The following is a 27,919-nucleotide window of genomic DNA, read 5'->3' as shown; positions in this document are numbered from 1 at the left end:
ACCCATTTGGATTGATCGCCTTGTGTACTGGCGTCACATTGTAGGCGGATGTTCACAAAGCAATTGGAATAGCCTTCCAGAGTCACACAAACTTCCGTGTAATTAGCCAGGACTGGTGTGCATTCACTGCTGAAATCGCATTTCTACACAGGGATTTAATTAATCCTTTACCTATCCTATCCTTTTTAATCTCGCACTAGAGATTTTGCACGCAAATATAAAATAATAATCTTAAACACTATTTTGAAATTTACTGAGAGGACGCCAGAATTCCGCCAGATTCATGTCGCGGTCAGTTGCGGGGCGAGGTAATATGAGTCGGGGCGGGGCGGTGCGTGGCCGTTCTGTATGAGAATACCTACTATTTACTTATTCGGTTCTTAGAGCAGAGAATATAACGCCAAAAAGAATAGATAGTGTAGAGGGGTCCTGTCATTGTGAAATTTGTAGTCACAGTAAATTTACTGCCATCTATCGACACACGACTAAAACTCAAAATGAAAACGTATAAAATTATCAAAAAAATGTATATAATATATGGATAAATGATTTTATTATTTTTATATCATTTTGATCCATGTTCATTCACTCATATCTATGTGTTAAAATTTTTAAATATGAAACGGTGTCGTCACGCCATCTAGCCGAGAATAGGCTAAAGGTGTGTGCGGCATCTATCCGAGAATGGCTTTTTCTTGATTTCCGAGGCACGTTTTTTCCTTAGACTTTATTCATCTTATACGAAGTTACATATGTCTTTGATAACGCTAAGATAAAAATATTATTATCATGCAGAAATAACATTGGTAGGTACCTACAGTTGTTAGCCCCAAATAGATTAGTAACGGCCAAACTAGTCAAATTTATCGTGACACGCCTTTGATACAATAGAAATAAAGATGTGTTCTATTTCATGCTGGCTGTACCTGCTGTGGTGATAACTCCGAGGGTGATAACATAAAAAATTGCCCTTGTTATAATATTTTTATCTAGGCCTCTAGCGCCGATTGTAATTTTCTTTCAAAGACAAAGGTTTTACCATGTATTTTTATGGAAATAAACCGAGGCCAGGTGTTTGCTTTAATGAATCGTTCTATTGTTTTTGCTCAATTGAATATACTGAATGCTTTAATTGCTGAATGCTGAATGATGAATTTGTTTTAACTTTAAGTGCTTAAAAAAATAATTTCATAACCCTTCGATATTAGGCCGCATTTTTCCCAGTAGGTACTTAAATAAATAATTTATAAAGGGGATATTAAAATGGATTTTTGTTACCATAATATTATGTTACTGAGTTAGCGTTAAAATTACTTTCGTCTTTATAGTTCTACTTATTTATTCAATATATTCAAGACACGCAAAATCCACAACGCAGGATTCATTAACGGAATCCAGCAAAACAAAAAACATCCATAACACGCTTCGTCAAAATATGCACAGTAGGTAACTACAGATAGTTGTTTGTTTTACAACGGGGCAAAGTGGTTTAACCGCTCGTGCTAATATTGATTTGATACCCGAGCAAGCGAAAGACTCCAAAATTTGATAAATGAAATCTTGAGCGTTGCGAGGGTCCGAAAGAAAGAGGGTTAAAAAAAATTGCCCCCGAGCGAAACAAATTTTTTCACCACACCAAGCCGAAGAAAACATTAACTGTAAGATATCAAACAAATCAAAATCAAATACAAATCAACGTCATAAATATTTAATAATTCAAAATTTTATTTTCATTTAAAAGTCAAACCAGCTAATATAAGGAAACAACTCAAACTTTGCATCTAATTACTTTGCCCCACATGTGAATAAAATGCAACTTTCTCATCAGTTTTTGAGCAATCAAGAGAAAACTTTACCAACTGGTGTGGTGAAAATAGTTACACATCCAAAACAGGCATTTTTGGTCATTTCATCGTAATTGATAATTTTGCCAACGCAATCACACAGACACAGATGCCTGAATGCCTATTTGTTTAAGTCGAGCGTTCAATCAGCGTCGTAACGTTATTTGTGGTTTGCACAAAATAGAATGGGTTTACGTATTTTGATTTACAGTCGTACTTATTTACACAGGAATACATTTAGTTTCAACTTACAATAGTTATACGGTCTGGGATTTATTGATTTATCTTTTTATTAAATTGATTTATCTATTTACAAATAGACACTCTAGATTTTTTTGAATATACGTGGGTCATACTGAAAGTTTCTGGATTCTGATATATGGGGCGACTTATTTTTTCTATGTGGCCATTCCATGAATTTTCAGTATGACCTAAGTATTATACAGCGAGCTACAAAAGTAGGTACAGTTTCCACTGGTCAAGTGGATAAGCGCTTTTGCAGCTGTGTGTAGGTATGTTAGAAAACTTTGTACGCGACACAAAATCGCTCCAATGAAACGCCCAACTAAACCAATGCCTTTGCAAAGTATGCTTGCATTCTCTCATTAATGTTTCAGAAGCATCGATTGGCGACCTGCCTCAACGCCTCACTCGAAACAGTGCCCTAGATGTCAATAATCGATAAGCTTATATCGTGAGGACATAGACGAACGGCTATGTCTCGAGGGGACAAATACGGTAAACAAAGGATCATAATACTATAATTTATATTATATGCCGAGGCATCGAAATCCCGAGGGATTTCGACTATAATGTGGGAAAAACTGCGGAAATTTTTCGTCTATAAATAAAATACACTATCCTCCTGAGACCCAAAAGCATTTTTTGTTTTCGAATTTCGATCCCAATGAACCATGTAAATCTAATAATTAATTAATTATAAGACTTAGCATTAAGCATGTATTTATTTTTATCAACAAAGTATAGAAATTGAAATTGAACGAAATAAAGCACTCAAAATACGTACATATATTGGAAACTGCTATCAGCTTTGGGCTTTTGGGAATAAATTATTTAGTAAATCGAAAGAAATAATTTGACATTCCGACAGACTGAGTCTATGGTTCCGCTAATAATATTATTCTTTTCACCACACCAACTGGTAAAGGCTCTCTTGATTGTTCAAAAACTGCATTTTAGGCTTAAAAATATTTAATAACATTCATTTTGTTGTATTTATTTTGTTTGATATTGTACAGTGAGTATTTTCCTTGTGTTAGTGTGGTGAAAAGTTTTGTGTTATACTCGGTGATAAAATTATATTAACCCTTGCCTTGAAACCATAGTAAAGCTCAAGATTCCAATTTTGGAATCACTCGCTATGCTAGTGTAAAGTAAGTGTAGTGTAAGATTGAAAATTTTAACCACGAGCGTAGCGGGTCGAATAGTAGAATCATGAGCTTTGCGAGGGTTTAGTTCAAGGTACGGGGGTTACAGACTTGAAACATATATTTTTTTCACACTAACGCGAGGAAAATACTAATACTTAGGTTACTACTTATAGAACATTATTATTCCAAGTCATTATGTAAAAGTCAGTCGGTTTTTGAACAATAAACTAAAGGCTTTTACGTGCTGGTGTGGTGAATATTATTTGACATTGGTTTCGAAAACTAAAGCAACTGATAGTATTGTATACTTACTTTAAAAACTAGTTACATATATAAATACAGGCCGTTCCATCAGTTCGTTTTCAAGTTTTTCACTTGCCATGGAGTTCTGAATCTCCAAGGAAGACCTCGGATTCTTGACTTTTTTTGGCTTTCTGAAAATAAATAAAGTAATAATATAACCGTCCATGCTACAATCAACAGCAGAAATTGCTAAGCGGGTGAGGTGTTCAAAATGAGCTTGACGCGACTTCATTGTTAAGAAAATAAGAGCGCGTCAAGGGAATTTTGAGCACCTAACCCGCTTAGCAACTTCTGCTGCTGACTGTACCTAATAGTTCATTCACAAATTCCCGAAATCTGAAGGTTTTGTGACAAACTAGAATGCGAACATTCTTCCTTGCCCGCTTTGAGTTGTTGTCAATTATGAAGTATTTCAAAATACATGATTAAAGACCAGTCGTAGACTCGATATTAAACTTTCGTGAGACATATTTTAAATTGTTTATACTACAACGTCGTAGACTATCTTTGTAAGCGTCAATCACTGTACATTTGCGAAGGGCCAATGTTTCTACGTAGTTCGATGCTAGCGCGTAATAATAATAATACTTAGTTGGCATAAAATTTACATTGTAGATCCCACCAAAAACATAAATCTAAAAAAGGAGAGCCAAGTTCAATACAAAAATTATGCTTGGCTGTGGGCTTCGCCGCAAAAAGAATGGAGATCTAAATGAGTGCCAAGTTCTATGCAAAATCCAAATATGTATTTATAGGAACAAAATAACATTATAAACAAGTATTAAACTCTATTTCTTTGCTTTATTTGAGACCTATAACAATTGCTGTTATTTAAAAAAAAATGAGATCTTAAAGTAGGTTAGATTTGACTTGGCCAGTTTTCATTACATCAGTTTTCTTTACAAAATGACTATTTTATAAAGTTATTCAACATATATATATATATATATATTGTAATTCTGATAAAAACTGGCCAAGCCATATCTAACCTACTTTAATATCTCACATTTTTTTTTAAATAAATAAACTAGAATCTTTTCAACTCTAGAGGTTTTGAGTTACAGAAGGGTCAAAAGTGGCACCAAGTGGTTCGTGTAATATTACACTCGGCGCTGGCTAGCCAGTTCCTTTGCTTGAACTTGGCTTGACACGCTGCCGCGTATCTAGAATTAACCGTTCTATTATAAATTATTTTACGCGAATCTTCCGTTTGTTATTTTTAGTCCGGAAACTTTCTCATATGTACACATTTTACAACACAAATATTTAATCTTACATAAGCTACTTCATTACGTTTGTTGAAAAGAACAATATTAACTTTTAGGCCTTTATTGCAGGAAATTTTTAGGCCTTTGTTGACTTACTTAGATCGTTTTTCCAAGCGATAAAAGTAAACAGTCAAGACAATTTCCCTTCAGGGTACGTAATAAGTATTACTTTCCTTAAGGGACTTGAAGCCGAAAAGACCTAATTTGGCCTGTTTCTTAGAAGGGATATTGTTAATTTGGATGTATGCATGAGTTAGAACGCTATCTTCTGTTAGTAAAAAAAATAAAAAATAAACGTACATTTCATTCATACGTTTCAATAGTACTTAGTATAGTAGTACTTGCATAAACTAATTATAATAGGAGCCTCGTCTACAAACCGCTCTGTGGTTTGACAGAAGAATGTATTGTAAGTATCTAAATGTAAGTAAGCTTGTGAATAAATGCTTTATTTTTTATTTTTTTTATATGGAATATATTTAGGGTTGCCATAATTAGTCGGAACTGATACGGGACAGTCGACAACTTTTTTACCTGAGGGCCATAGTGAGCCTCAGAAACTTTCGCGTGGGCCACCGAGGGGGGGGGGTTGTATCTGGTTGCTACTGTTTGGAGAGCACTGTTATAGAGAGCGCTATTAATAAATTAATAAACATTATTGGCAGGGTCACTCCAAATACGGGACCAGTAAAAATACGGGACGTGATACTTAAATACGGTGAAAGTCCCGTATATACGGGACTTATGGCAACCCTAAATATATTGTATTTTTTTAATATATACTCTTTAAATGTGAATTAAATTGACACTTTTTAACAATCCAGCCTTAAACAGGCTGTTTTTGTTATCTGTGACCTCACTATGAGGGTTGAATGTAGGTAATAAAAGTTGTTCAGTAACTTTTATTATGGGGCCAACCACGAAATAGCAAAAAAAACTACCGTCTCATACATTTCGAATGTTTACTATAATGGAACAGCAGATTGTTTTTTCGCTATTTCGGAGTTGGCCCCATAGTAAAAGTTGTTCACTATTACCTACATATTCACCCTATTCACCCCTTAGAGTATCAAAAACACCCTGTAGAACTATTAGGTTTCTAAGCTTTATTAATTGCACTACAGTTTCAATACTATAATTATCTTAAAGACTTGAATTCTGACTGGCCATTACTATACTACCCCAAATAGCTGATAGCGATACTAAATTCCCGGTGAAATACAGTTCCTCTAAACAACCTTTACCGGTTAATTAAAGCGGTAACTTCCATTAAAAGTATGCAAATTCAATGCAATCCAATTTTGGCAAATTGATACTGGTAGCAGTAAATAGTAAAACAGCGAATAAGTTTCGAAGCAAATGAATTTAGTGTTTCTATATGAGTATGTAGGTTTATTTCTGTAGTCTAATGAAAAAAGTGTGTATAGGTAGGATTATTAGATAGGGCCATGTTTATTGTTGTTTTAGACTAAGAGCCAGTCCTGGAATGTAGTAAATATTTTTGAGAGTAACGAAACCTTTCCAGTTGATTCGCTGTAGGGAAGGTAGGGGACCATTATTGGGCAGTCGGGAGGCTCGGGCACACCCTTGTAAATCAGGATTTATTATAAAGAGGTGCCCCAGCCTCTCGACTGCTCTACCTCCCCTACCTATCCTTTTTAGTAGAACCGGGCATCTAGCAGCTATTCGATTGGGGCCAGAATAATAGACTAGCAAAGGGTTATAAAATCAATTGAAGGTATACAAAGAGCTCTAGACTAAACTCAGAGCTTTACTCGACTACGGAAATTCATATATAAATGGAAGTGTTATGGTTTTAGCAGTTGCCGATTTTTATGAATGAGGTGTCAATGGACTCCTTTTTAAGGCGCAGATAAAATAATTCATGTCTTATCGATTTATTTTAAAGATATTCGCTGCTTTTCTGATCTGACCTACAGCGACAAACATCTGCCAGAATGAAAGTAAAGCAATATTACTTATTAGAAGTATTGCGTTTCTGAAAACTAATGAATTTTCCCGGGGCCAACTCTTTGTCTATTGGGTGGCTACCATTTCTTACCCACTAACGGTTAGGCAATTTCCGTTGCGGAGACGGACTTGAAAATAAGTAAAGCCTTTGATCTTTTTTTTCACCAAATAAACGGGATTCAACGCAATTCAATAGTTTCCCACAAATCGAACATTTAGAATCTTAGTTTCCATCTACAATTCAAACTTGAACCCTATGTTCTATGTATTAAGGTACCTACTAATAGTTTGCAAATATACGAGTGTTATTAAATTCTGAGTTTTAGAGGCATCCGGGCCTTTGATGAATATTGGGAATATTTTAGAGCGAAAGTTTTGGGAGTCAGCGATCCCTGTGACAAAAGACTAGTTCAGTACTATTTCATGATGACGAAAATGCATGGTTGGTATGGCCTTTATCTTTTAATACTTGTAAAAGTAGTCTAAAAACTGTTAAAAGTTCCGTAGCAATATCGGTTCAAACGGAAGCCTTATAATTTCGTCATGTCTGTATTTTCATCTGACACTTACACTTACAGGCAAATATTTTAAATCTTTTTATGTAATTGGTACCGCAATTAGTTTTATACATATAAACTGCCCTGCTAAGAAAAAGAGCGCTATCTCAAAAGAAAATTCATTGCTAACTTATACTTTAGTTTCTATTACTGAGAATTTCATTTTCGAAATCATTTGTTTTTAAGGTGGTTCTCCTTGCTCGATTTTCATACAAACTTTCTTGGCACCCTAGCTCCTATTACATAGGGTTTCTTCACTTGTATATGTAATGTTTGGGTAGTATATATATTTCTGTCTTCGCTTAACGTAAAAAAATACTAGATTTTGATTAAAATTATTAAGAAAAAAGCCTTTGAATATTGCTAAAATTTTGCCTCATTGCTTGTTTGTGTGAGTGATGCTTATAGTATCGGTGTAATTCTAACATTCATATACACGAATCTAACATAACACGAATTCAAGGTTAACAGTGATATCCATAACTATAACACTAGAAACAAACATAAACTTGCTGTGCCCGCCCACCGCCTCCGTAAGGTTAGTACGTCTTTCGTCGGGAACTGTACACGTTTTTATAACAAAGTCCCCACTGATGTAGTGAATTTACCACTTCATAAATTTAAGTCGCACATTAAGCACTCCTTGTTACGTAAGGCGTACTACACTGTAAATGATTTTATAAACGATAGAGATGCTTTTAAGCCGGTAGCTTGATTTCATTAGTATAATAAGAATTAAATAAATATTGATTTTTTTTACATTGTGAATTAAATATGCTAGTGTCCAGTAGAATTGACACATGAGACAATGATGTTCTCGCTTGATTATATTGTTTAATTTAATTTTAGTTTTGGACACTTGGAGACCTTATACATCTCTAAGTACATATTTATTTATTTGATTTTTATTTTTGATTGTACATACTTACCTATATTTTTAATGTTTCTGACACTTAGAGACCTTTACATCTCTAAGTCAACTTAGGCTAGTAATTATGTGAAGCTATATTACTGTCTTTTTATGTAACATATGAGCACAAAATGCCGTGTCTTACAGCTACATGTTATTACTATTTTAATATTAATATAGGCCGGTAGCTTGAACATGTCATGCTCGCTTAAAAGTCTTTGCTTACGGTGGCGTTGTTGATCGGGTCGCCACTTTCCCGAATGAAGGTTGAGGGAGGCGATGGCTGAGATACGCGTCATACTCGTGAACGGGTGCTGTTTGTGGAGACTGGTCTGTTAAGCTAACACGAGCTATTAGCTATATATACTATACTTAGTAACTTTTATTAATTAATTACAGTGAGACGCCTCATTCTGTTCTCGTATGTTTCTTTTCTTTTAATGAATGTATTAATTATACAGGATATTGACTCTTGGAGACCTTATACATCTCTAAGGATAACTTGATAAACTATATAATCTTATAGTTCTGACACCTAGAGACATTTACACCTCTAAATATTATAGATTTTTTTTGTGTGTGTTTTTTTATCTGTATTTTGTATGTAATTCGACATTAAGAGACCATATACATCTCTTAGTAATTGTAATACGTTAGATTGAATTGTTAGTTTTATTTTATAAAATTGTTGATGTTATTATTTTTGCTTTTATGTAAATTCAATGTTGACGTGTAAAAGTGCCCTTGTGGCCTATTTGCTGAATAAATGTTGATGTTGATGTTGATGATGTCATGGCGACTTCATTTGACAAGCAATCATTTTTAATTTGTGTAACAGATGGCACTTTAAAACCGCAACACAGATTACCTGTGTATTTTGTTTTATTTTCACTCAATAGAGGGAGGTATATTAATGCACAAAGCATGTTACGAGTATACCTACTCATTTAAGAATCTCCTTTCTGATATAATTTCATTCCCAGATTTAATATAACTTTACACAATAAAATACATTTATATATTTATAGAAAGGTCAGTCCAAACAATCATTCGCGTAACGGTCGTCCACCGAAAACCCTTGTGAATTCTGCTTTCGTTTCGGTAGAAATATAAATGTTCTCTGGAAAAGCCTATATTTATTGTAACAATGATTTTTAAACTAAAATACCTAGCTATATTTTTCTCAAAAATATATAGGTATGTGGAGAAAAATATCATCTTCTTGTAAATAAACAAGATTCTATAATATCTTCTGCTTGATGTGCATGACAATAACATTAGTAGATGATATTTTTAGGGTTCCGTACCCAAAGGGTAAAACGGGACCCTATTACTAAGACTTCGCTGTCCGTCCGTCTGTCCGTCTGTCTGTCACCAGGCTGTATCTCACGAACCGTGATAGCTAGACAGTTGAAATTTTCACAGATGATGTATTTCTGTTGCCGCTATAACAACAAATACTAAAAACAGAATAAAATAAAGATTTAAATGGGGCTCCCATACAACAAACGTGATTTTTGACCAAAGTTAAGCAACGTCGGGAGTGGTCAGTACTTGGATGGGTGACCGTTTTTTTTGCTTTTTTTTTGTTTTTTTTTGCATTATGGTACGGAACCCTTCGTGCGCGAGTCCGACTCGCACTTGCCTGATTTTTTTCAAAAATGCTGCCTTTCACCCGATTTAAAACACTCTACTTTTCATTTCGCATACGAGGAAAGTAAAATGCATGAGTTTTTTTAAATACATTTTTATAGTAGGTATTTTTGAGAGTAGGTATTTTCAATTAACAATTTGGCTAAAAGTATCGTTATTTATGGAATGGGGAGTCAAATATCAGAATGGAAATTGTATAACAAATCCATTTATACCCAAATTTCAATTGCTTATTGTAAAAAGAATAATAAAATCGTACTTGGAATTGGAACCTAAACTGCTCTTGTGCAGAAACGTATCATTTCCTGCACACCTTTTACAACAACAATGACCCTCTTTCATATATTCGGTCAAATTGTGCTTTTTGAAAAACAAATTATAGCCAGCCTTTTATGAATGTAGTATGATACCTTAGGGTATGGTGCTTTACGCACACTAGCGCCCCTTCCCTTCCCCCTGACACAACCCCCCCTTTTTGCATGAAATATGTCCCGGTTCACAGTTTTTTACATCTTTTGAGGAAAGTATACATTTTAGGAAAAAAGTGTCAATGAAAGAAATAGTTCCTTATTAAATTCTTAGTAAAAAAGGTTATATTCATTTTATAACACTTATTATACAAGGTGTCCTCAAGAAATGCGAAAGATTTTATTTCTGAGGTCAAAAGAAGGAAAAAATGTATGTATGAGTTTAGGTCAATTTCGCCGAAAACAATTTTTTTTATTGTTTTTAGGGTTCCATACCTCAAAAGGAAAAAAACGGAACCCTTATAGGATCACTCGTGCGTCTGTCTGTCTGTCCGTCTGTCACAGCCGATTTTCTCCGGAACTACTGGACCAATCAAGTTGAAATCTGATACACATATGTAAGTTTGTAAACAAATGAATTTTAAACATGGGGGCCACTTTTGGGGGGTAAATGAAAAAATTCAAAAATAAAAATTTTCAAACTATATCATGTTACATATCAAATGAAAGAGCTTATTGTAAGGATCTCAAATATATATTTTTTATAATTTTCGAATAAACAGTTTAGAAGTTATTCAAGAAAATAGGCAAAAAATGACTATTCCCCCCCCCCCCCCCTTATCTCCGAAACTACTAGGTTTAAAATTTTGAAAAAATACATAAAATAGGTCTATACCTATAGATGACAGGAAAACCTATTAGAAATGTACAGTCAAGCGTGAGTCGGACTTAATTACAGTTTTTGATCCGACTCCTACGGATTTTTTAAAGATTTCACTGACGTTTCGTATAAATAATGTTTAGTTTTAAGTTTATAAAATATGTATGTTAGTCTGTAAGGTATTTGTAATATGGGCCTTGTTTCCTGAATTAAATAACTAAATAAATAAATAAATAAAATAAAAAATACATTGTTAAAAATTGTGTAATATACGGAACCCTTGGAACGCGAGTCCGACTCGCACTTGGCCGCTTTTTTTTAATTTTTTTGAATATATATGTATGTACATAAAAAGTAAATGTTATTGGTAAACTTGTCAGTTAACATGGATTTTTACTTTTTTTTCGTAAAACATAGTTTTTGCAACGTGTTACTTAATTGTCACTTTTTGACATATCAATAAGGATATTTAGACTAAATCCCATAGTAACAACATCGCCATCAAAAAGGCGTTTTGAACTATGTAACAATAGAAACTTGTTTTTTTTTTAAATTGGTATTAACTCTGAATGTAGCCGCATTTCAAAAAAGTTTATAGGACATTTTTGTCTCTAAATATGATCAGGAATACGCTGTCAAAATTATTCGGTTTCCTCGTGTTACACCGGCACCGTGTATAATAAATGAGTTTCGAATCCTAAGTAAAAACTATGTTATTTCGAATTTTAACAAGCTAATACATGAATATGGTGCATCATGTAAAAAAATGAATATGACCTTTTTTATTAAGAATTTATTAAGGATTATTTCTTTCATTGACACTTTTTTCCTAAAATATATACTTTCCTCAAAAAATGTAAAAAACTTGTGAACCGGGACATATTTCATGCAAAAAGGGGTGGTTGTGTCAGGGGGAGGGGAAGGGACGCTAGTGTGCGTAAAGCACCATACCCTAAGGTATCATACTACATTCATAAAAGGCTGGCTATAATTAGTTTGTCTTCCTCATACATTAGAACACAATTTAACCGAATCAATAGCATGAGAAATGAAACGGATATTTCTTGTTTTCTTTGCATTAGCATTTTTCTCTCGATACTTTAATCAATTTGCAACATAAGTAGAAGAATCCTCATATATCCATAAATAACAAAATATAAAAGGACATACATTTTCAGAAGATTTCCCCGTGCGACGTTGCCAAATGGTTTAAAGTACAACATGCTCGCAACGTTTGGATGTCAATAAGTCGACAATGAAAAATTATATTTCAAATCAATTCAAACTTGATATTTTTGACAGTAATGGGTTACTTAAATAAGAAGGCATTTTTCACCCGGGTCTACTATGGTCAAATGGTCTTTTGGCTTTTAGCTACTGAGTAAGTCTAACAAGTTGAACAGCATGACAGGGTTCAAACCACGAACAAAGACTATTTATTTATTTATTTTATTTCATCTTTTTGGTAATTTTATAATATGCCTTATTTTAAAAGTTATTTTAAGTAAATGTGTTGTATTTGATTATTTCATGTAGGTATATCATTTCAATAAAATTTTGGAAACTCTTATTTTATACCTGGTCAAGCAAATCTTGTCAGTAAAAAAAGGCGCGAAATCCAAATGTTCTATGAACGATATCCCTTCGCACCTACATTTTTCAAATTTGCCGCCTTTTTCTACTGACAAGATCTGCTTGACCAGCTATACTTCGTCGATAGTTGACTTCTTATGTACCTATTCTGCGATCCTAATTAGCCTCATGCATGACTTTTTTTAAATTATTTTAATCATTATTTATATCCTTTGAAAACCGGAAATTAAAAATACTTTTATAAATCTTCCCATAATATTATTAAAAAATAATTAAAATACTGAAAATGTTTTACTCACGTAAGTTTAGTTTCGAAGAATAACATACGCTTAAAATAATTCAAAAGAGAATTCTAAAATTATAAAATAAAAAAAATTTGGCATTGTCGGGGTTTGAACCATGTATCTTAGCTACAATCTGATTTTTTTTCAAAATAGAGGCTACGGGTGCCACGAGTACATGACAGTTGATGGTCGAAAACATTAGTTGCTTCTGAATGCCTTGTAATTCTTCATCGTTGCTCAAACAAGAATTTATTATTTAATTTCCAATCTTTTTTCAACAATAAACATTTCATCCGCTGCGCCCTCTAGGTTACTTTACTGTAACATTACGAATCTGCTGACATTTGACACTGACTTTAAGGTGACTTTAAGTACGTAAGTGTGCGTGAATGCAAGAAATTGCAATATTTTGCAGTTGGATTCCGATAATAACGAAATGAGACAATGTTGAGTTGAACATGTCTCGATTTGGATGTAGTATTTTTTATAGTTTTCGCACATATCAACACATCTTATGAAATTTTAGTATTTTGGGAGAAATAGTGAAAATCCACAATTCGTGCACAGTGACGCCATCTTTTGGCTGATAATCGGCATCCCATCCCTAGACATCCACCTTAAGATATATTTGAAAAATTGCTACATAGCATAATAACGCCACTATTTTTAGCTTATACATGGGGATCAAATCAGTAACTCTTAAGGTCTTCTATACATATAAATATATAAATTACCTTAATTTGATCCGGTAAGTAACTTTCCACTGCACTTTTAATTAATGAAACGAAAATTGCGAAAGTATAGGTATACTTACTTCTTTGATTACTGTCCACCTTTCTCAACATAGTTTTTTTTGTTTGATATCTGTTAACAGGCAGTTGCACCCGCACAGTCATTCTTTGAGGTTCTTTTATTGGCAGTAAGGTAAATGATTCAGATATTCTGTTGGCTGAGTATGAACTTGATATATCCTGACCTGAAATTAATGTAATTATATGTACAGGGTCGAGTGGAGAAAACGAGGGGAGACCTTCAGTGGGACACCAAAGTAGGCTAATAAGAAAATATACAGTTAGCTGCAGATATCTGCGTACGTGGGTATATATATACCCACGCCACCACCATCACCACAACGCCACCTAAATAGTGTCTGGTTTGAAGTTTTGAAAATACATATGTATGTTAGTCTGTAAGATATTTGTAATATAGGCCTTGTTGCCCGATTTAAATTTCTAAATAAATAGATAAATATGACTGAGCCGCCCTACATATTTTGTTTGCAGGATCAACTATGTATAAAACACTATGTACAAATATATATTTGCAGTGGTGCTAAGCTGATCGTGTTGCTGACTGTACCGTCGTCCACATTACTGTTAACTCACAATCCGTAAACCTTGAAGTCCACAGATGATCAGTTAAGATGATGGGGATGATTGCTGAATTTTAAAACGAAATGTAGGGGCGACATTGTAATTTTAGTTTTTAAGCCATCATATATTTTTATTCGGAATTTTTGGCAGTACTCAAACATGAATTCATAGTGTTCTTACTAGTTACAAGAACATTACCTACATTATAAACTGAAATAGATGTTATATATGTATATGTGCCAAATAAAAAAAATGCCAACAATCAAAATAATAATTTGTTTCCTCGTGTTAGTAGAATATTTAAGTAATTTTGTAGCCACTTTAAAACTATAAAAAGTAACTCTATTTTTGCCTAAAGTCACTTATATATCAGCATAACTTCAGTATTTGCTCATGTAAATATATAAGGCATTAATTAATTTTTACTTAAAAAGAAGAAAATCCACAACCATGTGAAAAATGGAAACTTGCCGTTTATTATATTTTGCGTGGGATTAAATTCTAACCCCAGAGTGACTAAAGGATTACGTTGTTTTAGATGAATAAAAGTTAAACCTGCATTAAGTCTGCCATCGGCCAAGTTAAGCCACAAAAATTCCATTACCCCAGTGCCATTTAATCTGCCTCGCGAAATAACAACAGTTGAGTGAATTGTCTAGAATTTTATTTGAAAATTAAACACTCAATGGAATACTTTCAGAAGCCAAGATTACCAGTAGATTAGACTGTGTTTTTATTTCTATTATCCACATATTCAACTTATTGTAGTACTTGTTATCCTAGGTTCGCCCTACTGCCGTATTCGAACTTCAAGATATTCACAAGAGACGACACGTACTAGATCCATTCTAGATACGTTATAGTTTAGATATCAACTAGTTCTCTTTTGCAGCGCAATTCGGGCAACCAATGTCACTTTTACGTTAGATAGAGTAAGATATCTACTGGATGTGAATTGTGGATCTCTACTTAAATCATATCCTGTGGAAATCGTTCAAGAGTATCTCCAGAATCGCGCAAATGTCAAATTTGACAGGGTAGATTTTAAACATATCGTTATCGTATCTTGGTGATGTCTAATAGATATCTATTTCAAAATCCGAATCGGGCCCCTAGGCTAACGCCCATGGCCCGCAACGTGACCAAAACGAAAGGTCGCACAACTTTTTATCGTTGACCCTGGACCTTGAACCCTTTTCTAGAATATTTTTATAAATGAAAACAGATTCTCTATGACTTGTTACGCGAATGCGTTTTAACAATTTTCTAATAATTTGGGCATTTTATGTATTTTATTTAGCTATTAGGCACTTACAAGTAGGGTTATACCTATAGGGTTAGGTAGGTGGGTTTAGGTATTAGGTAAGGGGTTCCATTCAAATAGTTTATATTCCAAACAAATATTAAATACCTTTTTATCTTTGTGTTTATTCAGTTCACTACCATCCATCTACCATCACTAAACCTAATATCGACGCTTATCATTAACAGTGGCACAACTCAAAATGAAATGCTATTGCATTTAATATTCTATCTTTTACTGGTAAGATTTAAAATCGAATGGCATTTCATTTTGTTTTGTGTCACTATTCATGATAAGCAACGATATGTATATGTACTTATATATATTGTAATGTAATACATATTCAGTAAAATCAGGATATTGTTCAGAAGAACTTATTCATAAATTAATACATGAAATGGCATAAAAAGATTAATTGTAACTAATTACTTTATTTGTATGTTTTCTAATTCCCATTTTATAATTTGTTTAAAGATCCGTCTAGACTGAAAAAAAAGTAGCCCAATTACTTCCCTGTTATGGGCATATAGTGGTCAAAGTGAAGATGACATAGTAATATTAAGATTGAGGAAAAAACGGGCCAGGTACGAGTCAGGCTCGCTCACCGAGGGTTCCGTACAAATAAAACTTTCTTTTACATATTTACAGTTTTCAGTTTTTTCCCTGTATATGTAGTGTTAGACAATATTACCTAAATTTCATAGTTCTAAGTCAAAGGGAAGTACCCATTAATTATGATTCACTTGAGAGTGTCAAAATTTACGTTTTTTGCTGCATAAATGACCGTATCATTATTTCAAGTTAACTTAGATACTTATTTGTTCTTTTCACAGCTTCTAGGGACTGTAGACCTGAGTATATGGTTTTAATTTCAACTTGATACCTCTAGGCGTTCCCGAGATAAAGGGTCTTGACAGACAGACGAACGGACAACAAAGTGATCCTAACTTTACATGATACCCTTGACAAACCCTTGTTCCGTTTTTTTTCTTTTTAAGTTACGGAACCCGAAAAACAAAATCAAACAACCAGTAGTACGCAGGATTGTAAAACTTTTCCAATTAAGACTCTTTCTACGTGCTTTAAACTGATTTCATGGTCGCAAAAGCTTCATTTACAGTTTTAAATGACAATTATCCTGTATGACTTTCAAGATCCCCATGGAATATGAAGACTAACCTCCTTTCCCCATTATTCATAAAACTTTAAGGCCTGGTTATGTTTAATTATATTTTAAAATACAAATTATAATTACCTACAGATAACGACAAACGATTCATAGCTAATTCAGACCAGTAACGTGTTTATGAATAACGCCATAAAAGTGTAGTTATGAATATTATTATAATTGTTTTTAATTGGCGCCCTGAACGGTTTGGATAAACCTAGAACTTAAATTATAAAGTACTTATTAGCCCCCATCTCAATCTTTTTACAATATAATTTTCTGTACAGGACAAGACAGGGTAAGATCGTTATTCAATCATATTTTTACAAAACAAATGCATTTATTTCATAACTTTTTACATCGGTTCTTAAGTACATATAATATATAAGGGTTAGGTAGGTAGGTAATTTGTCCATCTTAGGAATAAGGATTAAGTTGGTAGTATTTATCTAAATATTGCGTAACAAATTGTGTAAGTAATGAAAAAGGTGCGGGTACAGCTTGCTGGGTTTAAACCCGTCCTTTTCATTTAGTTGAAAAAAATGGACTATCAAATCTACCCCTCAGAATCATGCTGCGGAGATACCGGCTGCTTACCGAAACAAAGATGGGGTCAAAATGTGTAGTTGCAGAGAAATGACTAACGGCTCGATTCGGGAAATTAATTAGATAGACTAGACCTCAACAAGTTACGATATGGATAATTTGACGTTTCCGCGATTCTGGAGGTCCTCTTGAACAATTTCGACAAGTTATGACTTAGATATCCAAGTCACATCTAGTCGATAGCTAATGTAAATCTAGTTGATCTCTATATCGTCTCTAGATCTTGTGATTATCTCGTTTCCCGAATACGCATGTATGTATAATAGGATTTACAAGACTCGGTCAAGATTTTTAACTATCTACATAAAGTTTCTGTGACTAAATGTGGTAATAAAACTGGGAAATTTGATCAGATTACTTTTGACAAAGGCTGATTTAATAATATTCAGTACGATTAATTTATATTCCAAAACTTTAGTAATTCCTACAGCCTTTGTCTCACGATTGGAAACTTAACCTAGTTTAATACATTTTGAATAAAATGTAACTTTCTTTGTAAGTACCTACTCGTAATGTTGAAAAACTTACTCTAACAATTTCATGGTTATGACATTATCACTGTAATATATTTTTTTAATATTTTTTCGCAGTATATTAAAATAAAAGAGACAGAAGTTTAGGCAGACACTATCAATGTGAGTTACCGTTCGTTAGGTCGACAAAATAAGAGTTTGCAGTACGGCTACGGCTTTGCGTAGCTGCGTAGAAATACAAAATATTCGGGTTATTCTAAATACTTTGGACTGTCGGAGAATTTAGAAAATGGTATTCTCTGAATTATACGACATTTTGAAGTATCTTGGTATTCGAAACTGAAACCTGTACGACGCCATAACTTTTAAGATTTATCGCATAATGTATAGGACAGTATAGCGACGGCGTCATCTTTGTTTGTCCTAGCAGCTTTCTAAATATTTAAATGAAAATAACTTTTATTCATATGCCAAGGGTTAGCAAGCAAAATCCAGCAAAGCAAACTCCATCTTACGGCTCGATTCGGGAAATGAATTAGAGACTCACTAGATATGAAATAGTAAAGATATGTGACGTTCCACTGTAAAAGGTACCTTATGGCGGCTGGCGCCGCGATTCGGAAAATGAATTAGAGATTCACTAGATATGAAATAGTGAAGATATGTGACGTTCCACGGAAAAAGGTACTTTATGGCGGCCGGAACTTACGTCGCATAGCGCCGCATTAATATAAGAGCGGCGTTAATAATACCGCCATAAGGTACCTTTACCCGTGGGACGTCACATGTCTTTACTATATCGTATCTAGTTAATCTCTAATTCATTTCCCGAATCGCGACGTTAATCGGTTCAGCGATGAAACAAACGAAGCGTGAAGAGGTACCTAACAGACAGAAAGAGTTAGGTACTATCGCATTTAATAACATGATATTTTTAGCCCAGCAAAGAGGCAGACTGCCATTCTAAGATCCTATTGAGAAACTTGAACAAAATAAAGCTTACTACTTAATGGAATTTTATATGTCTCTACTACAACGAGGTAAATAGGGACTTACATCGACCCCTAATCGAAAAATTGTGTAACTAGAATACGTTCCATACCTATTCCTCATAACGACAACAAACGTGCGAAACTACCGATTCTCATCTATATTTTTATTAAGTATTCACTATGGCAAACGAACCAACTGTTTGAGGTAGTCATACGTTATAAATTACAACGACCTAATACCACAAAACAGATAGGTACAGAAATCAATCTACATACAAAGCGCGCTCGAGCAACGCACACATAGACACTGCTCACGGACACGATATCTCGGACCGGTTGGGACCAGTGCGAGCGCGAGTGCCATCCGCTTGAGACACGCGTCTGTGAACTTTTTTGTGCAATAATGGAGAAGCAAAAAGTGAAGTTATTATAACTGGTACAGTGGACGGTTGTTTAAATTCAACATTAAACGGTGAATTGTCGTTTTTTAAGCTAGCAATGGTTTCAGAGAGAATGCGAATGCGAATTTATTACATTGTACATGAGAATGCGAATTTATTACACTTTAAAATATACTATTGGCGAAATGCACGATTAATCAATCGATCGATTAATCGTGCATTTCGCCAATCTCGAAATCATCGCAAGATATTTTCTGTGACAAATTTGTAATATAACAATGACATTAAAATTAAAATACCTATTTGAGTTATTAATGTTATTATTTTATATTTACATTCTTCCCGTTTCATCCTCAAAAATAAACCAAACAACTAGATACGAGATACGATACGATAGATACGAGTGCCACTACCACGATAGTTTTTTGTGCATAAGCCATAGTTCGCAACCCTAGAGCGACCGCCGAGCGTAGGTATGAAAAGTAAAGTACATACATGTGATTGACTTCTGTACTTATCTGTTTTGTGCTAATACCCAGGACCAGGCGTGGCCTACTCCGCGATTTCGTCGCTTTGCTACAGGTAGCTAAAAGTACATCCGTTCGACCCCAACTTAGCGGCCATATCTGTGCTGATCGTGACAGACGCGTTTTGTTAGAGAGTGAGTCTTCTGTACCTAGTACTATTATTTATTCTGTGCCAGGACCTGGTTGCTGCTGCTGTATTTCAGATTGGTGGAAATAAGGGTTGCCCATAGTCCGTTGTTTTTAGCATTAGAAAGAACTTCGCAGAACTAAGCTTGTGGTTCCAAATCCGGCACTTTTAGCGGTAATAATTTGAAGTAAATTATATGTATTGACACTTGACCATGCTACATTAGATAATTTAATAATTATTAACAATTAAAGAGCCTGATAAAAAAACTGCACGCTTGCTTCTGTGGCGTTCTTTCTAATGCTAAAAAAACGAACTAAGTATAGTTTTACCCCCTTATTCATAAACGTTTACTAAAGTTAACAAGCCGATAATAATCGTTTGTCCCATTCCATCATACAAATACGTCGGAAAGGGACAAACGATTATTATCGGCTTGTCAACTTTAGTAAACGTTTATGAATAAGGGGGTTAGACTATTATTTTCTTCGATGTCACCCTGTATCTATGTATGTATGCGTTAAACTTAAATATTTAGATAGGTACAGTCGACGTCAAAGATATGTTTACACTTTTGAACCTTACGCCTTTGTAATAAGGCGAAAAATGTATACATATCTTTGACGTCGACTGTACAAACAGCAACAGCAACACTTTTTAACTGTACATCGGTGGACCTTATTACAAGAGGCAGTAAGGTCTACAGATACAGTTAACAATGGTGGTGATGGTACTCACTTCGCTGCCATTCCTTAAATTTTTTTTGACCGTTATAATCTCGTTTAGCCTTTTGTTTTGACTTGATCTGAAAAAAATCGAATTATTTTAAATACAATATTACTATCTATTTCGATTTCTATCTGCATAACTCTTTAACCGTTTGACATTCCTTTCTAGTCATTCGATTTCAAACCGTAATTCTTATAGTAGAGATGCGTTTTTGTTTTAAGTGCGATGACAAATATGTTGCCGCTACGGGCTAAAGGGTTAAAAAATAAAATGAACGGTTTAAAAACACCTGCCTTTGGAATCCAAGTGACTGAGGCTTATTACTTTAATAGTATAATACCTATCTGCATTTTTAGGGTTCCGTACCCAAAGGGTAAAACGGGACCCTATTACTAAGACTTCGCTGTCCGTCCGTCCGTCCGTCCGTCCGTCCGTCCGTCTGTCACCAGGCTGTATCTCACGAACCGTGATAGCTAGACAGTTGAAATTTTCACAGATGATGTATTTCTGTTGCCGCTATAACAACAAATACTAAAAACAGAATAAAATAATGATTTAAATAGGGCTCCCATACAACAAACGTGATTTTTGACCAAAGTTAAGCAACGTCGGGAGGGGTCAGTGGATGGGTGACCGTTTTTTTTTGCTTTTTTTTGTTTTTTTTTTGCATTATGGTACGGAACCCTTCGTGCGCGAGTCCGACTCGCACTTGCCCGGTTTTTTTTTATTTGTAAGAACGCGCAAGTGGTCTCGTGGGTAACACTATACAACCACCGAGATAGCAACGCCAACGCAAACAAAATTCAAATTTACCTTATAACGGCCCTATTGAGAAAAAAATAATGCTTACTGGGTATAATTATTTCGAGAACATTGTTAAATAAGTAGCTGTTTTCTTTACATTGTAATTGCTAACAAAAATTTGGTTCTAAACAAAAAATCCGTATGTAAATTAAATACAAATGGAATAGATGTTTCCAAAATACCTCGAAATAAATTGAGTCTAATTGATAAACTTTATGAATGTCTTTTCAATTTGAACTGACGGGCCGTCATGGGCCGTCGGACATGATCAGGTTACATAAAAGCCAATTGTGATTCCGGCTAGCTTTGGGTTCGATTTCAATTATGTCGCTATACCTATTGATACGCTTCGTGGAATATTGGCTCTTCTACACGATGGACCAACGCCGGCCACTCCAAGGGACGCATTTATGCGTTAGAGGGAGCAAGTGATATTGCTATCTCATTCTATGGCTGCGTCCAATATTGGAGTGGCCGGCGCTGGCCCATCGTGTAGAGGAGCCATAACGTGTGTACAATTTCCCGAAACTAATTACGGAACTGAGAACAATACTTACAAAGTTCCAAGGTATCCGTTTGTTGCTGTGCTGCTTTTGCAATATACGGGTGGGAAAGTGAAGTACCCATATTTTAGGCTGTAATTAAATGAAAAATAATAAGGAAAATTTCCCTAAACTATCCAAGGCTTTTTATACGGTGATGTGTGATGTGGGTCATAAGCGCTGGTGGCCTAGCGGTAAGAGCGTGCGACTTTCAATCCGGAGGTCGCGGGTTCAAACCCCGGCTCGTACCAATGAGTTTTTCGGAACTTATGTACGAAATATCATTTGATATTTGCCAGTCGCTTTTCGGTGAAGGAAAACATCGTGAGGAAACCGGACTAATCCCAATAAGGCCTAGTTTCCCCTCTGGGTTGGAAGGTCAGATGGCAGTCGCTTTCGTAAAAACTAGTGCCTACGTCAAATCATGGGATTAGTTGTCAAGCGGACCCCAGGCTCCCATGAGCCGTGGCAAAATGCCGGGATAACGCCAGGAAGAAGAAGAAGATGTGGGTAATATGCGCCCGATCCACCTGGTGGCAGCAAATACTGCATATCGTCGGGTGACAACCAAAACGACCCGATTCCAACTTTAATATACGTCAGTCAATAGATCTAGAAAAGATATGGATTAGATATGTCACTGTCAAACTAGTGTCAAAATTGACGTTTCTTCAAACAAATACGTCACTTTTGACACTTGTTTGACACTGACATATCTAATACATATCGTTTCAATATCTAGTATTTGACGTATCTCATTGTTCGAATACGGCTGCAAGTCACTAACTAACACCATTGAAATTATTGGACAATAAACCGTGCTACAAGTGTAATAAAGTGCATTGTTACTTTAATTTTTTGATAGTACTTAGTGACTTTTGCTTGTCACCCGACCCGAAAACAGATATATTTTTTTAAATTTAAATGTAGCTCTGATTTATGGTACGCTTTTTGAATGAGTTTAACTAAATACGTTTTAAATTCAATCAGATATCTGAATTTCTTTTAAGATGCTCAAACAACGTGATTTAGCAAATCCCCAGAGTGACTTGAAAAAGTTTGAATAGATTGCTCTCTTATGTGAGTTTTAATTTAGAATTTAAAAAAGCCTAGTTCCAAGAAAATTTGTGTACCTACCTAAATAAGTAGCACTTCATTTATCTCTTATGTAGACACCGAAAGATATCAAAAAATAAAGACTATTCATTTGGTTATTATACAGTATGTGTCTGACCATGGGGCTTTAATTCCAGGGCTTGATTTTACTCGCTAAACTGAGCTACTTTTACTATGGGACCAACCCTAAAAACGGGGATTTTTTTTTGGCTTTTCCATAGAAAACGTCGACATCTGATCAGCCAAAATGTATGAAAAAAAAAATCGGGATTTCGGGGTTGGTGCCATAATAAAAGTAGCTCAGTTTAGCGAGTAGAATCGAGCCCTGGATTTAAAGCCCGATGGTCAGTAACACCCTGTATACTAATCACTGGATGTTTGGATATTTGTTTATTAGGTAGCTTTACCCCTGTGGCAAAATGAAGTCTGTCCTTTGCTTCGTTGTCTAACTGTTTCTGTATGTCGTCCTTATCATCACTAAGTGTATTTGCTCGTGGGCTCATTTGGTCTCGCGTTGTGCCTGGTAACAGAAATCAACCATACATTCGTACGTAAGTAATTAAAAAACCGGGCAAGTGCGAGTCGGACTCGCGCACGAAGGGTTCCGTACCAAAAAGCAAAAAAAAAAGCAAAAAAAAAACGGTCACCCATCCAAGTACTGACCACTCCCGACGTTGCTTAACTTTGGTCAAAAATCACGTTTGTTGTATGGGAGCCCCATTTAAATCTTTATTTTATTCTGTTTTTAGTATTTGTTGTTATAGCGGCAACAGGAATACATCATCTGTGAAAATTTCAACTGGCTAGCTATCACGGTTCGTGAGATACAGCCTGGTGACAGACGGACGGACGGACGGACAGCGAAGTCTTAGTAATAGGGTCCCGTTTTACCCTTTGGGTACGGAACCCTAAAAACAGATTAAGTTCAATCCGTATAATATTAGAATGGAATATTAAAAGTAGGTATGCATTACAGCAGTGGTCGGCAACAGGCGGCCCGCGGGACCCCCTGGCTATTTTGTATGTAATAATATCAAACAACAATGTCTGATGAAGTCACATAATATATTAATAAAGTGTCAACTTCCTTATCTACTATGTGGCCGTGGCTGCTAAAAGGTTGTCGACCGCTGCATTGCAGTTGCAGTAACCCGTTTGGTCGGCAGGTACGGTGGCTGAATGCATGAAAGCAATTACGATCTTGTCTAAGGCGACCATAGATAATACTTATAATATCAATAAATATCTTATTCACATGCTTTAAATATAAAAGCATGACAAAGGAATAATATTCAGCAGTCGAAATGCTGTACTTTTACTAAAAGAAAATAGTTAATCGTCCGCGAAATAAAAGCTTTTTTATCGCTAGTCCTCTCACTGATCGCCGCCGGCCGAACATCTGCTAAGATAATTCAAGAGGGCCCGAAAAAAACTACTTAATACGTCATTTATTTTTATGCTCAGCCCACTGGATAATGTAAATACGTTATTTGAATATAATTTATTCATTGATAACAAAATCACGACTGCATCAATAATAAAAACCGGGCAAGTGCGAGTCGGACTCGCGCACAACGGGTTCCGTACCATAATGCAAAAAAAAACCAAAAAAAAGCAAAAAAAAAACGGTCACCCATCCAAGTACTGACCTCTCCCGACGTTGCTTAACTTTGGTCAAAAATCACGTTTGTTGTATGGGAGCCCCATTTAAATCTTTATTTTATTCTGTTTTTAGTATTTGTTGTTATAGCGGCAACAGAAATACATCATCTGTGAAAATTTCAACTGTCTAGCTATCACGGTTCGTGAGATACAGCCTGGTGACAGACGGACGGACGGACGGACGGACGGCGAAGTCTTAGTAATAGGGTCCCGTTTTACCCTTTGGGCACGGAACCCTAAAAATTGCAATTAAGTTTTGCATATCGTGTCCCAGAAATGTTTGAATTATACAACGAATTCTAATGCCATATTATTTAACTATGTCGAAATATGGAAAAACTAAGTGATTATAATAAGATACACCAGACGCGTCACATTGAAAATCATTTAAAGAGGTACATATTCTATTCTAAAGAGACACACCATGACGCGTTTTACCAGTTTTAGAATATCACGTTTCTCTGAAAAAAAAAGGCTAAGCATTAGACCTTTATTTATTTAAATTAATCAAAATTTGAGTTTATTTCAATAAATCAAATTTTAAATTTAAATGACACAATCGGTCGGTAGCCGACGGGCTACACTACTCCAAGGGTACTGGGAAATATCCCGACTAAGTTGCACCGGTCAAACTGTTCGTATCGTAAAAGAGTTCGCTAAATTTTTTTGTATAGAAAGTTAAGTTTCATAGTAAAGCACCGGGGCGCGGCGGCTGACGTTGATCAGTCTGTCAAATATGGTTGGTGCAACTGGCCCTAAGTAATCTAATTGTAGTAATTGTAAGTAGGTATGTCAATTTAACTGTGCGTTATTTTGGATTCTTAAAAAGGAACTCTTAAAAATTATCCCACATGTATTAACACTTTACAACGGTAAATGTGTGTAACATAATGTACAGTCGCCATCAGATATATCGGAGCGGCCAAGGTGTTCACAATATCTGAACATGCACTCTAACGCCTTGACAATAGTGGCGTGCTCAGATATTTGTGAGCACCTTGGCCGCTCCGATATATCTGATGGCGACTGTACCCTCAACGGACAAGAAACGTGATCTATCTCTTCATCTTTAGTCTTTCGGTTGACCTGTGTGCTGAAAGCGTTGGTGAAAAATTCTAAGCTCTTTAATATATTTGATAACTGATAACATTATTATCGGCCCCTCCAAAGAATTGGGTTAAATTTTTTTTAATTTTGTGTAATAAAAAACCAAACAGGAAAAATATTTAAAAGAATTGAAGTTCAGATCATATTTTAGCTAGTACGAGTAAGTATCCAGTTAAAACTGCTCAGTAAGCTTTATAATTTATAATATAGTTTGACATGATTATTGTTTGGTACTTTAAAAATTACAATTTTCTTAAATGCAATGCAGCTTTTGAACTTTAACATTTTATTTTTACAAGCTTTTATTTAGTTTCACCTGACCGTTGTCTGCCTGTCTGTCTGTGTGTGTGTAATCAAATCTTACAAGTTAAATTTGATCCACTTCCCGGTTTCCGATTGAGCTGAAATTTTGCATGCATGTATAAATCGGATGACAATGTAATATTATGGTACCATCGAGCTGATCTGATGATGGAGACAGGAGGTGGCCATAGAAATTCTGTGATGAAACAACGCAACCTAATTGTGTTAGGGGTTTTTAGAATTGTCTCGATGAGTATTAGTTGTTTGCCGTAAGAAAAGTACAGTCAGCGATAAAAACTTGTACCAAAAATGGAATTTTTGCCAAAAACTTATTTATAAATAAGAAATAAATAATTTATAGAATACATAATAGATAGGTTGCGATGCGATAGATGCGATTACGAAATTTTTTTAGCATTGTCATAGCAATTTTGTATTTAAACTCATGTTTATGCAAAACTTATTTATTTATTTATCCTCTAGCCGACGTCAAACCTTGCCAAGCAAAATGAAATTTTATATTGTCAACACAAAGTTCAAATTAGAATGGAACAGGAGACCTTTTTATAGGTCTCTGGGCGGCTAGAGGTTAAATGTTCATGCCACACCTTTTTGAATTGCAATTCAAGTCATCTCGCTATGTAAATGAATTTTACAAACATCTTACCGAAGCCTTGGATCATGATTATAAAATATAATATAAAGCATAGCGCACTGAATTTCACATAAAACACCATGCAATAAAAAGACGATAACGCATTTACTTATGATAAAATATCGGCAATTATAGTAATTGTTAAAGTAACCTCAAAAGTGACATTGAAAGAAAGGTCGATGACAATGACATCACCGCCTCATAGAGTCCGTCTATGCTGACTTTGTACCGACCAAAAACTTTTTCTAGAGTCGGACCAAAAAAAGTCTGCAGCGGATTTGATAGCCCATGCAGTGGAAGTGTCATTTATACGTCAGAATTTCATAGATGTTTGACGTTTAAAATAACACTTTCACTGCGTGGGCTCTCAAATCCGCTGCAGACTATTCTTGGTCTGACTCTATAAATGCCCCTGTACACATTAGGCCAACGCAGGCCAGTCCATGGGACGCAGCCATGAGGTAGAATGAGATAGAAATATCACTTGCTCCATCTTACGCATAATTGCGTCCCCCAGACTAGCCCACGCTGGCCTAATATACCGGGTGTGGCCTGTAATAAGAGCAAAAAATTAAACCGTAGGCTGTACTCCTCATTCTAACCAACAATTTATTCAGCAACTTTTAAAAATAACTTGTGGTTTAATTTTTAATACACTTTAAAGTTTATTCTAAGACGCAATGTATTGCGTATTTTGTTAAGTTTAAGGCGTGACAAGCAACGTCAATCACAATGATATGGGGTGGCGATGGCGTCCATTGAAAATAATATTTATTTTGTATGAAAAATAGCGAGCCTAAATACTTCATAATATTTAAAACTTGTTGAATAAAAGTGTCACCGTTTGAGGAGTACAATCTATGTTTTAATTATTTGCTCGTATTACAGGCCACACCCGGTATACAGGGGCCTTAAGAATAATCTGTCAAAGCGTCTTTATGGCAGGCTACAAAGTGGGACGTTTTGCTGGCCGCGGACACATTTATCGGCCTCATGAATCTAGTATTAAACTGGATTGGGCATGAGTGGTGGGGATAACTGACAGAACGGGATAGTCTTATGTATCTTTCAGTAGGAGTAGCAGCGAAAGCGCTATTATTGTTTGTCCTTGTCACAGTCTCACATTTTA

At 35.1% G+C, this 27,919-nt stretch overlaps 1 protein-coding gene across 1 annotated transcript; it reads right to left on the bottom strand.

Moving 5' to 3' along the window:
* Positions 1-231: 231 nt before the first annotated feature.
* LOC134664746 (uncharacterized) lies at positions 232-26,942 on the bottom strand. The gene is made up of 6 exons (XM_063521491.1): positions 26,803-26,942; positions 23,471-23,583; positions 21,963-22,040; positions 20,611-20,677; positions 13,717-13,878; positions 232-344 (listed from the first exon to the last, which is right to left on the bottom strand). Exons 1-6 carry the CDS (start codon positions 26,870-26,872, stop codon positions 232-234), a joined length of 603 nt encoding a protein of 200 aa, XP_063377561.1. The 5' UTR covers positions 26,873-26,942.
* Positions 26,943-27,919: the final 977 nt, after the last annotated feature.

Source organism: Cydia fagiglandana, chromosome 5 (genome assembly GCF_963556715.1).
Source record: "Cydia fagiglandana chromosome 5, ilCydFagi1.1, whole genome shotgun sequence".
NCBI lineage: Eukaryota > Metazoa > Arthropoda > Insecta > Lepidoptera > Tortricidae > Cydia > Cydia fagiglandana.
Note: the sequence above shows the minus strand (reverse complement) of the source record. Positions and strands in the feature narration are given on the sequence as shown.

What these genes read in the sequence shown, in the direction of transcription:
- LOC134664746 (XM_063521491.1), bottom strand. Translation starts at nt 26,872, where the DNA reads ATGGTGTTTTATGTGAAATTCAGTGCGCTATGCTTTATATTATATTTT. An exon ending in GACTTCATTTTGCCACAGGG is followed by an intron (nt 22,041 to 23,470) that starts GTAAAGCTACCT and finishes ATTTAATTACAG; the next exon opens with CCTAAAATATGGGTACTTCA. An exon ending in GGTGGACAGTAATCAAAGAA is followed by an intron (nt 345 to 13,716) that starts GTAAGTATACCT and finishes ATTCTCATACAG; the next exon opens with AACGGCCACGCACCGCCCCG.